Below are 12,291 nucleotides of genomic sequence, written 5' to 3' on the forward strand. Positions count from 1 at the left end.
GCGCCACTAGTGTTGAAGCAAGACCATAGAATGGTCCGCCTGCCAAATTCTCATCAAGGTACGGATAGAGTAGACAGGCTCTACGGAGTACGGAGTACTAGGACCTACCTAATAGGGATAATATCAGGAGCAGAAGACGCCCAATGCCCTCAATCCTCGAAACGTCCATCTCATTGTTAGCTTATATGTTCTCCATCATCCCTTTCCTACTTGGCTTCTGTCAGGGGCCACTAAATAGAATATGCGGCCGCTGATAGGCCCAGCAACCCTGCGAATCCCCTCCCAACCTCCCGTTGGTACCTGAATTTTGAATCTAGGAACCCCCAATTAGATTAATTTGTGGTCCCCCTTCTCCCCGTCCATGGGCCATGGAATGATGCAAATACATAGACAGATGATCACGATGTTCCTCATCTCTTGATTTGCTTCTCCACCTCTTTTGCAAAGGCCAAAGAGAGCAGACTCCCCTGAATCCCGTCGACCATCCGACCCTAGGAACTCTAGTGAGATCGTCCTCACCAATTACTCTGAGGGTATGATCTTCCCTGATTCCTAGGCTGTCATGATAATGATACGTAACTAGTAGATCTCCGGGGCCATGAGCACACATTGCAAAGTAAGGTAGGTTGCTCCTCATAAATTAGGATGCATCTTAGGCAAGGATTCGACATGGACTCACGATCGCGATGCATCCACCAAATGGACAATTCGCTTGAATACTGTCTTCAGATTGTACTGTACTGTCGTAACAACCCAAGCACAGGAATGAAGGAGCCACACTTAATCTTCGTTCCGACATAGCCAAGGACTCTCGGGCCCTCACATGTTCATTCGGAAGGAATGGTATCCTTTGTCCTTGATCTTCGGGTTTGATTTGCAGAAAGAATTCGGTGCATGATCAGTTGTCGCCCCAAAGCAAACATGCATCACAAGAGCAATAATTTCTGTACGGTGTTGAGGCTGTTCTTGGTTGAAGCTGTAAGGTACCAGGTAGCATAGCATCCATGGCTGTACGGGAGGTTGGTTAAATTAGGATGTTGGACGGGCTAGATTTTAGAAACGCTCGCTGTCGACCACTGATTATGCCTGCTATTGAGGAAGAGAATGAATTTGCTCGACATCATTGATGACTAGCACCTTGAGTTCAGTTGAGGCAATTGGAGCTCAGTCTGGTCTCGAGCAAGCTTGAAAGTAACTACTTTATATCATGGGCCACCGCTATCTATTTAGATACTATCTATCGGCTGTCTAAGTATCTGAGCTGTGGTGGAATAAACGATTCCAACCTCGTGGCCCCGTCGTGGCTCAATTTTCCCCCTTCCGTCAACCGCTCGATAATAATAAGCCACCAAGGCCATCTATCACCAGCCTTAATGCAGAATAAGAATTACCACTAATAATAAGTAGTAATGCTGGTTCAGGGAACTTTGAAACACCGGAACCGCCCAAAGACTTGTCTGCTGTTGCTGCTGCGGTTCTCCAATCCCACCCCATACGAACCCCCAAACCGCCTTACTTGACTGATTTGGCCATCTTGAGTTCTTGACATCGTTCTTCTCCGCTTCCCTTTCATTTCTTTTTTTCTCGCTTTCCCTTCTCTCTATTTTCCTCACTCTCCCTCTTTCTCCCTTTTCGTTCTTTTTGTTTTCCTTAATACGGTTTTCTTTCTTCCGTCCTGTTTGCGTTTTGTTTTCTGTTCCGTATAATCTCCTATGCTCGCTCAGAGTCGCAGTTGTATCTGTGAGAGGCTGTTTTAGGGATAGTAGGGGGTTCTGCGGCCACTACTGCACCAAGGTATTATTTACAAACCCCAGAACGCATTATGATTTCAGTCGCATCAAGGCTCTGACAATCTCTTTAGACTTCTCATCGCTGGCTTCAATATTCGAACCCGGACGTTGCATTGCTACCCTCCATCGATCAGTCGGTCTCTTCGCTCGTACGGGTAACCTTCAACCTGGCGATTGCTCCTTTCCACTGACATTCGCTACGATTCCTTGCTCTATGCACCTTATCATTGAGGCTCGTGGAGAGTCGTGATTGGACCGGTTTACACTAGCTTTGGCTTTTCTTCTAAGTGTTCTGCACCACACGATCTTGCGCTCTAAACGACCGTTACGAATCGAATATCCACGATGGCATTCTTGTTCAAATCAAAGAAGAATCAGCAGGCTACGGGCCTACCACCGGCGACAAGGAATGTACATACCTCAGAAGGTGCTCCAGCAGTCACATCGCCGGGTGGTCCTAATGGAGCGAAGGAGCAGAGCGGAGGAATCTCCCAAACACCTACACCCAGCAGTAGCTACAATAATTCATTGAATTCAGTCAATAGCACGAGCAGTCCTGAACATCAAAGGGCACGGCCGAGAGCCGAATCCGAATCTCAGGTTGGTGGTTGCGGAGCAAGGAACGCTATGATGTACATTCTGACTCTGGCATTATAGGCACAACGACCATCACAAGCCATGACCACAACCTCCCCTAATTCTAGCCCCGGTGCTTCGCTCTACCCCTGGTCGCAACGTCGACTCAATTTCTCCACACCCCAAGGAAATCCGTTCCCGCGATATGGTGCAGCAATCAACGCGGTCGCTTCGAAAGAAGGTGACATTTACATGATGGGTGGATTGATCGATGGATCTACTGTCAAAGGCGATCTTTGGATGGTTGAAAGCAGCGGCGGAAATTTGTCATGCTTCCCCATTGCTACTGTTTCTGAGGGTCCCGGTCCCAGAGTCGGCCATGCAAGTTTGCTAGTCGGGAATGCTTTCATCGTGTTCGGAGGAGATACGAAGGTCGATGAAAATGATACCTTGGACGACACTCTATATCTTCTCAACACCTGTGAGTGTCCACCCTTTCTTGGTCTCTTGCATCTCATGTTCACCTTGCTGACGTTATGATTTCCCTCAGCGTCCCGACAGTGGTCGCGGGCAATTCCCCCCAACCCTCGTCCAGCAGGACGTTATGGCCACACCATTAATATTCTCGGTTCCAAGCTTTACGTGTTTGGGGGTCAGGTTGAAGGTTACTTTTTCAACGATCTTGTCGCCTTCGATCTCAATCAGCTCCAGAATCCTGCGAATAAATGGGAGTTTCTGATTCGCAACAGCCACGAGGGAGGACCGTCCCCTGGTCAGATTCCTCCCGCGAGGACCAACCATACGATGATCAGTTTCAATGACAAGCTTTACCTGTAAGAATCTCAGCTCCTATCTTTTAATCCTTATCGGATCGGGTGCTCATCTCATGAAGGTTTGGTGGTACGAACGGCCTGCAATGGTTCAACGACGTCTGGTCTTACGACCCGCGAGCGAATCTCTGGTCTCAGTTGGACTGTGTCGGCTTCATTCCCACTCCTCGCGAAGGACATGCCGCGGCTCTTGTCAACGACGTCATGTATATATTCGGTGGTCGTACGGATGAAGGCATCGACCTGGGAGATTTAGCCGCTTTCCGCATCACGACTCGGCGATGGTATTCCTTTCAAAATATGGGACCAGCGCCTTCCCCGAGATCAGGTCACAGTATGACAGCATTTGGCAAACAAATCATCGTCTTGGCCGGTGAGCCAAGCTCTGCGCCCAGGGATCCAGTGGAGCTCAGTATGACATATATTCTTGACACCGCCAAGATTCGTTACCCGACCGAAACCCAGAACGGAGAAAAGGTCGCTGCACCTCCCCTGGCCACGAGAAAAGGAGGCAATGACCGACACGGGGCGCCAACTGGCCGAACGTCGCGAGAGGCGCAGAATCCACCACCTGCAGACTCACAGCAACGGCGAGGACCAGGTCAAGCAAGGGAGAGTATGATGGTAAGCCCAAATGGTCGACCAGGCGACCATGGTGCAGGCCCGGGCTCTCGGTTACCGAGAGCGTCCATCGCGCAAGCACCCGCTGGCCCTCCTCCGCCGGGTCAGGCACCAACGCCTGGTCCTCGAGGCAGCACACCACAGCACGCCATGAATCCCAGAAGTAAAACACCAACCGACCGTAACTACGGCGGTCCGGCAGCAGACACCGTACGCGCGATGGCATCCGAGAGAGACAGGGAGTCCCCGGTGGCGAGAGATTCTTCCAAAGACCCTCGCTCTGCTAACGACTCAGGGCCTATGTCGAGTGGACATCGAACTCCCACTCAAACGCCGTCAAGAATGTCTGCTAGAGCCATGGAGGCTGGGGAAGCTGCTCCTTTAGCCAGACAGCGCTCTCTACGTCAGCATCGCCAACGCGGCTCCATGGATAGTGCGGACGAGTCTGTTCTGGGGCGGCATGCCAGTATCGATGGATCGATCGAATCCCGAGGCCACAGGAATTCCAAGTCCATTGGGGATGAGCCCCGGTCTCCCCGGCTTACTGCTCACCAGGAGGCTCTGATCAAGGAGCTGGAGGCAGCCAAGAATCGCAATGCGTGGTATGCTTCAGAACTTGCACTGGCCAAGAAAGCTGGATACACGATAAACTTTTCGAACAATCCCATCACAGACGAGCGTGCGGCCGAGATGTTTGCGGATGAGGATCGGCCCTTGATTGAGGCCTTCCTTGCAATGCGGGCAGAGCTTGCAAAAATGCAAGCGACAGTGGATCGACAGGCTGCCATCGCCTCTAAGAGAGTCGCCGAAGTAGAACATCAGCGAGATGTGGCTGTTAATGAAGCAGCTTACTCGCGCGCCAAGCTCGCAGCTCATGGTGGAAGTCAAAGGGGTACTCCGCAGCCTGACGGAAGCTCGCAGGATCCAGATGAAGCGACAGCCGACCGTTCAACCGAAATGGGCCGACGGCTAGCTCTGGCCCTCGCATCTCAAAATGAACTAAAATCCAAGCTGGAAGCAATCTCAGCAGAGCTGGACCAAGAGAAGCGCGGCAGGGAACTGGCCGAAGAGACGTGCGAAGCTACGAGGAGGCGGCTGGCGGAGCTGGAGATGCAGAACAATACACTGGAGGTGGAAAGCTTACGCGCAGAATTTCACCGCGTGGAGGCGTCAGCAAGAGAGGAGTCCTTACTACGCTCAGAAGCTGAAGCCTCCTTAAAACAACTCACATTGGATAAGGAGGAACTGCTTAAGAAGCTTGAAGACTCGTCGTCTCGTCTAAGGGACTTTGGCAACAATCTCGGCAGTCTTCGGGAAGCGGTAACTGCATCCTCGGAGAAGACTGCCCTGCTCGAAAGGCAGCTGGAGGAAGAACGGGAGCTGCGTGAAGGACTTGAAAGAAAACTACTGCAGTTGAGATCGGAGCACGAAGAAAGGACTGCCGAGCTGGAGAACGCCACCCGGCGCCTGCGGGATGCAGAGGAATTGGCCGAAAGCAATGCCAGAGAAGCGGAGACTCACAAGAACGCGTTTCTGGCTGGACTTGAACGCGCCTCCTCCTTCGATTCCGAGACGTCTATCCGGTCCATGTCCGACCAGCGAGTAGCTGCTCTGGAAGCTCAAGTTGAAAGGGCCAACAACTTGGCCAAGGCCAACCAGGCTGCGGCTGATGAGGCAGCCGACAAACTGAGGCGAGCCGAAGAGAGAATCGCTGGGCTTGAGGCCTACCAAGAGCAAGCTAGCCGAGAAGGCCTGCAACTTCGCAGACAGCTCCAGGCTGTTATGAAGGAGAGCCAAACCCATGCTGCTGAGAACAGAGACCTCAAGTCAAAACTGGAGAATCAGCAGCGAGAGGCTGGAGCCCTGGCCATCCAACACGCCACTCTGAAGGACCTCCTCGCAGAGCGTGGAGTCAGCTATACTGACAGCAGGCGTTCTCCCAGGCTAGAATCCCCAGGCTCTCGATTCGGTACGCCCGAGCAAAGTCGACTTCGTGAGCTGGAACAGCAACTATCGGCTAGCTTGAAGGCCCATGAAGAACTCAAAGCATCCTTTGAAACTCGGGAGCAGGAAGCAGACCGTGCGTATAGAGAGAAGCTGGAGCAACTCGAAAACGACTATCAGTCCGCTGTTCACTATGTGAAGGGGACCGAGAAGATGCTCAAGCGGATGAAGGATGAGCTGACCCGCTATAAAGCGCAAAATGCCAAGATTCAGGCCGATCTCGAAGCAGCGCAAAGGAGCATAAGTCAGGCATCCGGCCAGGGCTCAGAAGCACCAGCGGAATGGGAAGCTGAACGCTCGAAGCTGCAGCAGTCCATCTCTGACTTGCAGCAAGATACTGCATCTTCCATTGCCAACCTCGAGAGTCAGATTGTGAAATTGAAGGAGGACTTGTCTGCCGCCGAGGCTGAAAAAGACAAATCGCGATCAGAATATGAGAGCGTCAAACAGGAGCTCATTGCTGCGGCAGAGAAGAATCGGGTAGAACTGGAGCAGCTAAAGCAAGAGAACGCCCTGCTCGAGGCTCGCGCATCAGACGCCGACCAAAAGGTCGCCATGCTTCTGGATCAAGTTGAAGCCTCCGTCGGGCATTACCGACGACAGTCGCAGCCTGTTCAGGGCATGAACGGTATCTCGCGAACCCACAGTAATGCATCGAGCAACACGATCAGTGGTGTCAGTGGTCGGCCAAGGGCAGACAGCGCCGTGTCGCAAGATGACCCGTTCCCTGACAATCGTGGCTCCATGGCTTTGGACTCTCTTGCTAATGAGCTGGAGGCATTGCGCAGTCACTGGGAGAGTACCAATCGCAACTACCGATTGAGCACTCAATCAGACTTTGATCGAACTCCGACCAAGGAGACCCATGGCTTGAGTGACAGTCTGGCCGAGTGGCGGCGGAAACTGGACGAGGAGGAAGCCAGAGCAAGCTCTCCAGAGAAGAGTAAGCCACGTGCGGCCGAGGAACAAACGGCAGCGAACATGATTTAGGCCGGTCCAACATTATACGATGCGACTCTTCAATTCCTGACGTTGCCATGAAATTAGGAATGCCACGGCCTCTCATCCAGTCCGAAACCGTGCGATCACCATATCGTCACCCTTGGGAATTGTCTCTATCCTGTGTTATCTCATGTTGTTTATTTGCGATGTCAAATTCCCCTATGCTCTCTGTTCCTATCGAATTCACTCCAAATCCTATTTTCGTGGGAAAAGGATCCGTAAACGGCTTCATGTTCGAGAGTATTTCCTTTTACTTCTTATTTTGGCACTATACTATCTTTTTTTCCTTTTTTTTCTCCTCTACTCAGTTTTCTGTTGAGTCCTCTTTTATACCCCTTCAATATCTCGCTACCTGATCCTGACTGTACTACTAGTTACTTGTGCTTCAAGGAGCCTCTGTCTGATCCTGGTCAGATGTAACTTTCTCAATGAAAGCTGGTTGCTCTTGAAGCTTGAGTTCGCTCAGTCGGATGTAGTTGACTGCATCATAGATCAACAAGCTGGCGTCCAGCTTGCTTACTTCGCACGGACTGGTGCCAGCAAACTCGTATCCCGGTCGTCAAGAGTTTAGAGCCTTCGCTGGCATATAGAATAAGGTGATATTTAACATAAGAATCATCAGTAATGAATCACAGATTTCGCTGAACAACCATTTGAGTAAAACCAGGTGTCTTATGGCCTGTCAGGACAATCTCATGGTTCGATGGTTGATCTGGCTGCGTGTATGGTGTCATCTTCTGGCTCGAAACCAGTTGGTTACCACAAGCAATAGAGCAAGTCAGTTCTAGATGCATGACTGGCCAAGTTCATAGCGACTAAAATCTTTACAAGAGATTTCTAATGAGTAAGAGATGATCATCTTGCTGTGGCGCCGCGGTAACAATGCGGTGAGAGGAACGCAGCAAACAAGGCGGAGGGTCTTTATTTATGCAGCTCTGGACATTGAATCTTGATTCATGAGATTGCGGCGATTGACCATCCAATTGAGCCTTGTACAGAAGCCATGAGCTGTGCAGGCTGGTGTATGGATTATGCTTGACATGTACATGGTATGGAGTAAGGTACAAGAACACTGACAGCCAAACACATGACCTGGCTTCTATGAAGCTGTTTCTGCCCAAATAGATGTCTGGTGCTTTATAAGGGTCGATTTGTGGACGGGTACCTTAGGTATAGTATTGGTAATTACCATACAGATACACGCGCGGTTTCACTTCCAATGGAAAGGTACTTATCCAAGGTAGACGAGGTCATCTGAGCAGAGCAGGCAACGGCATACGATACTGTTGGAGAGGCCCGGTGTGGTCGACCGGGTAGATAGGATGAGGAGTGAAATGCTGGAATTTTCCAGATTATTATCTACCTATAAGCTGGTTGATCCTGGGTATGAGTGTGGCTATGAGGTGAGATGATGAAATGATGCAAAAGCACAGCCTTTGTGCCTCTCTACTACTTCGCCGCCTGATGCCAAGTTAGTTGCCACTCATTGATGGAACTCACTGTATCTCGATGCAAGAGGAAATGGATGAAGAGCGATGTGGTTTTATCTTCTTTGCGATGTGATACTTGTTCGTAGATGTAGGACACTAAATCAGATGCGTTTCGATGTTGATATTGGTGGAATAGAACTAAGAAAGGCTAAATCATGTCAGGTTGGGGGCTGACCGCTGTACTTGGCTATCATCGGGTATTGATCGTCTACCATTTCGATTCTTCCTTGCATGGCCGCGTATCTCGCCTGGAAGAACCTTCCTTGTTCTGGTTCTTGCTTTGCTTGATGATTGATGGCTTGATGGCCCTTGACAGCATGATGGAACGAAATAGCCGAATTGTGTTGTTATTATTAGGTAGCTTGATATCAGGTGAAGACAATCCATAATCTAGACTCATTATGTGATACATACTGTAATACAGCATACAGTCTTCTTACATACAATATCTGCCTAGTTTCTTTCTGGACAGATTTTGCCTTCTCTTTGCCTCTCTAATTGAGTTCTTTTTTTTTTTTTTTTTCGAGCTCTGCCTAACCTTAGACAGAACCTCCATCACCGCTTTTACTTACCATTACCCGGCCCCCCTCTCCATAGGTACCTAGTTACCTCCGCTCAGTACTGCTTAGTCTCTCCTCTCAGTACACCCAAACCCAACACTCAAACTCCTCTCTTATTCTCCTTCCTCCTCTTCCCTTCTTCTCTTTCTCCCCCCCAATTCCACCTTCCGATATCAAGGCTCTGCCCTTGGTTTTTGTTTCTTTTTTTCCCTTCTTGTTTTCAACAGCAGGTACTTTTTTCCTGTCTGTTAATTTCTACGCGTATCATCTCTGCATTTCCGACGTATCCCATTATTAAGGTGAGTTGGCCACTCGGTCTCCTTTTTCCCTTCTCTTCTCTCCTCCGCCTTTTCTTCGGTCGGGCCTCTACAGTCGGAATCAATCGCCCTCATCACCACCTCGTTCCGTCTGCAACAAAACAACAAGGAATACATTTTTTCAACATTCTACTCTCGCTTTTTTTTTGGGGACTGCCACATCTATTTTGTGGCCATTCTTCTCCCGTTGAATCGTTGTTGAGGCGTCTCGTTCCATCAGCAGCTTCCCACCCGCAACAGCCTCATTGCCAATTCACTCACTTGCCAAGCAACTACGCGCCGGAGGCTGGAGCTTGCACTTTTTCACCCATCCTACCACTCTCAAGCCCTTATCTTGTTCTTCACAACATTGGCCTTTTCCATTATTGGACCCCTCTCTTGGATTCACCTTCCTAGAATTTGTCCACGTTGCGTCGACATCGTCCACTGGTTGACCAAGAACTTACAATTCTTTCCTACAGTCTTTGACATCATCTCCAGCCACAGCTTTCAGCTGGGCCTAACAATCGACAATCAAGATGACGACCATGGTTAGTATTTACGTCAATGCATTCCTCGGCCCTTGTACATCGTACTAATATGGTCACAACACAGGATTTGCGAGTCGGTAATAAATACCGCATCGGCCGTAAGATCGGAAGCGGTAGTTTTGGTGACATCTATCTCGGTATGGCATCTGATACTTTAGAGGAAATCGGTAGTGAGCAACCGCTTACAAAAGGATACAGGTACCAACATCATCTCTGGAGAGGAAATTGCCATCAAGCTCGAGAGTGTCAAGGCCAAGCACCCCCAGCTCGAGTATGAAGCTCGGGTTTACAAATCGCTCGCTGGTGGTGTTGGAATCCCGTTTGTCCGCTGGTTCGGTACTGAATGTGACTACAACGCCATGGTCATCGACCTCTTGGGTCCCAGTTTGGAAGACCTTTTCAACTTCTGCAACCGCAAATTCTCCCTGAAGACTGTGCTTCTGCTGGCAGATCAACTCATTTCCCGAATCGAGTACATCCACGCCAAGTCCTTCATCCATCGTGATATCAAGCCCGACAACTTCCTGATGGGTATCGGCAAGCGTGGAAACCAAGTCAATGTGATTGATTTTGGTCTTGCCAAGAAGTACCGTGATCCCAAGACGCACTTCCACATCCCATACCGCGAGAACAAGAACCTCACCGGAACGGCCCGTTATGCTAGTATTAACACTCACCTCGGTGTTGAACAGTCTCGTCGTGATGATATGGAATCTCTCGGATACGTCATGCTCTACTTCTGCCGTGGCACTCTCCCTTGGCAGGGATTGAAGGCGGCCACCAAGAAGCAAAAGTACGACCGTATCATGGAAAAGAAGATGACCACTCCAACCGAGGTCCTCTGCCGTGGATTCCCCAACGAGTTCTCCATCTACCTGAACTACACTCGCTCCCTGCGTTTTGATGACAAGCCTGACTACTCCTACCTCCGCAAGATCTTCCGCGACCTGTTCGTCCGCGAGTCTTACCAGTACGACTACGTGTTCGACTGGACCGTCTACAAGTACCAGAAGAACGCTGCCATGATTGCGGACGCTACCAATAACAAGAAGGATAAGGAGGCTGACGGCCGCCAAAATGCAGCTGCAGCTCAGGCGCCCATGGCTACCCCTGCTACTGCTGCCAAGCCTGGTGCTATCTCCAGCCAGCGTCGCAAGGTCCTCGATCACAACACGCTCAACAACACCCCTGACACCAACCGTGCTATGGGAGGGAGCGACAGGATGTGAGTATTGAAACCTAGGTTCCGTGTAGGGAACCCCTTTCCTCTGCGTTTGGTGTTCAAGATCCGCTCTGCGCGTGGAGGGCCTTTTCAGTTTCTAGAATCTGACTAATCTCATAGTCTTCGGCATTAGGCTGCGCTCTGCTTCCAAGGTTGCTGCTTCAGGTGCTTATGGGTCTGCCGGTAGCCGTGCGAAGCGGGACGATGGATACGGTGCTCAGTGGTACTAATTGTGCAGCATCGCAGCGTAGCTTGATTTTACTCGTCTTTCGATCGTATTTCAGCTTCCTGCATGCCAACAACTTACACCAACTTTGAAGCCCGGGACCTCCTGTCATCACGGTACCCGTCTGCATCGTGCAGCAATCTTCTCGGACTTCTTTTGCCTTGGATCTCCATTCCTTTCTTTCCTTTTGTTGTTCCCATGCACTCTATCAGCCCTTTATCCAGTCCGGATCGTCTTTCGATCTACAACGCTTCGACGGACTGCTCATCGTTCTCAACTTCACCAGTTCGCTTATCAGTCTTTCGTGTTTTCACTCGGTGGAGGCTTTTCTTTCAACGCTCGACAGCCCCACCATTTTCACGACTTCTGTAGTCGATACGCGAACGATTTTTTCTGAAAGGGAATCGATAGCAGCCTCGAAATGCTTTTCACTGCGGCTATATTTTCCCCGTTTGCCCACCTTGGTCCAGTCACTCAAATTCATATTTGAATCGAGATTTTCAGTCTCAGCAATTTGCCGGGTGGGTCGGGTGATAAGAGATGCACAAACGGGATCATCAGTATTGTGACGAAACAGCTTTATCGGAATGTCGACAAATGTCACTGGGGATCCTCAGATTGATTATCTACTGTCCTGTTTCAATACTTTTCCAACCCCATTTGGCTTTTGCACTTCCCATCGTCTTCTTATGTCCTGCATGCTTTCATGTACTTTCCATCGTTTTGCTTGTGAGTTATCGACGTGTCAACAGGGGACGATGACAGAACGAACGACCTGCGATGATGTGGTGGAGACGGCAGTTTCTGGGTGTCTACTTTTGATGCCCCTGCTGTTGTCCTTTTCAACAAACTTATCTCACGACTGTCCGGTTATGAGGATTATGGGACGACTTGCAGTGGTCAGGCACGAGGGAAATGCGTCTGCGTTTGGGTAATTGGCGACGGAAAATGGCTAGGGTCGCTTCCGGGGTGGTATCACGTCGATTTGTGTTCACTTTAATGGCATCTTATGGCTTTGATTTATTCTTCCACGCTCTCTCGCATTGTATCGAGGAGGCAACCTGTGAGGACCCATCGCGAGCCAACTCGAAAGCTACCGGCTAGGGTCTCTCAAACTGTCTCT

At 50.1% G+C, this 12,291-nt stretch overlaps 2 protein-coding genes across 2 annotated transcripts; both read left to right on the forward strand.

Annotated features, from left to right (window-relative positions):
- Positions 1-2,135: 2,135 nt before the first annotated feature.
- Positions 2,136-6,811, forward strand: Aud_000377 (putative cell polarity protein (Tea1); the record flags this gene model as incomplete). Its single annotated transcript, XM_043285890.1, has 4 exons — positions 2,136-2,390; positions 2,448-2,847; positions 2,917-3,199; positions 3,259-6,811. 4 exons carry the CDS (start codon positions 2,136-2,138, stop codon positions 6,809-6,811), a joined length of 4,491 nt encoding a protein of 1,496 aa, XP_043141825.1.
- Positions 6,812-9,708: 2,897 nt separating this feature from the next.
- Positions 9,709-11,172, forward strand: Aud_000378 (casein kinase 1 family protein; the record flags this gene model as incomplete). Its single annotated transcript, XM_043285891.1, has 4 exons — positions 9,709-9,720; positions 9,785-9,857; positions 9,919-10,945; positions 11,076-11,172. 4 exons carry the CDS (start codon positions 9,709-9,711, stop codon positions 11,170-11,172), a joined length of 1,209 nt encoding a protein of 402 aa, XP_043141826.1.
- Between the last annotated feature and the right edge of the window lie 1,119 nt (positions 11,173-12,291).

This window comes from Aspergillus udagawae (genome assembly GCF_001078395.1).
Source record: "Aspergillus udagawae IFM 46973 DNA, scaffold_1, whole genome shotgun sequence".
Lineage (NCBI taxonomy): Eukaryota > Fungi > Ascomycota > Eurotiomycetes > Eurotiales > Aspergillaceae > Aspergillus > Aspergillus udagawae.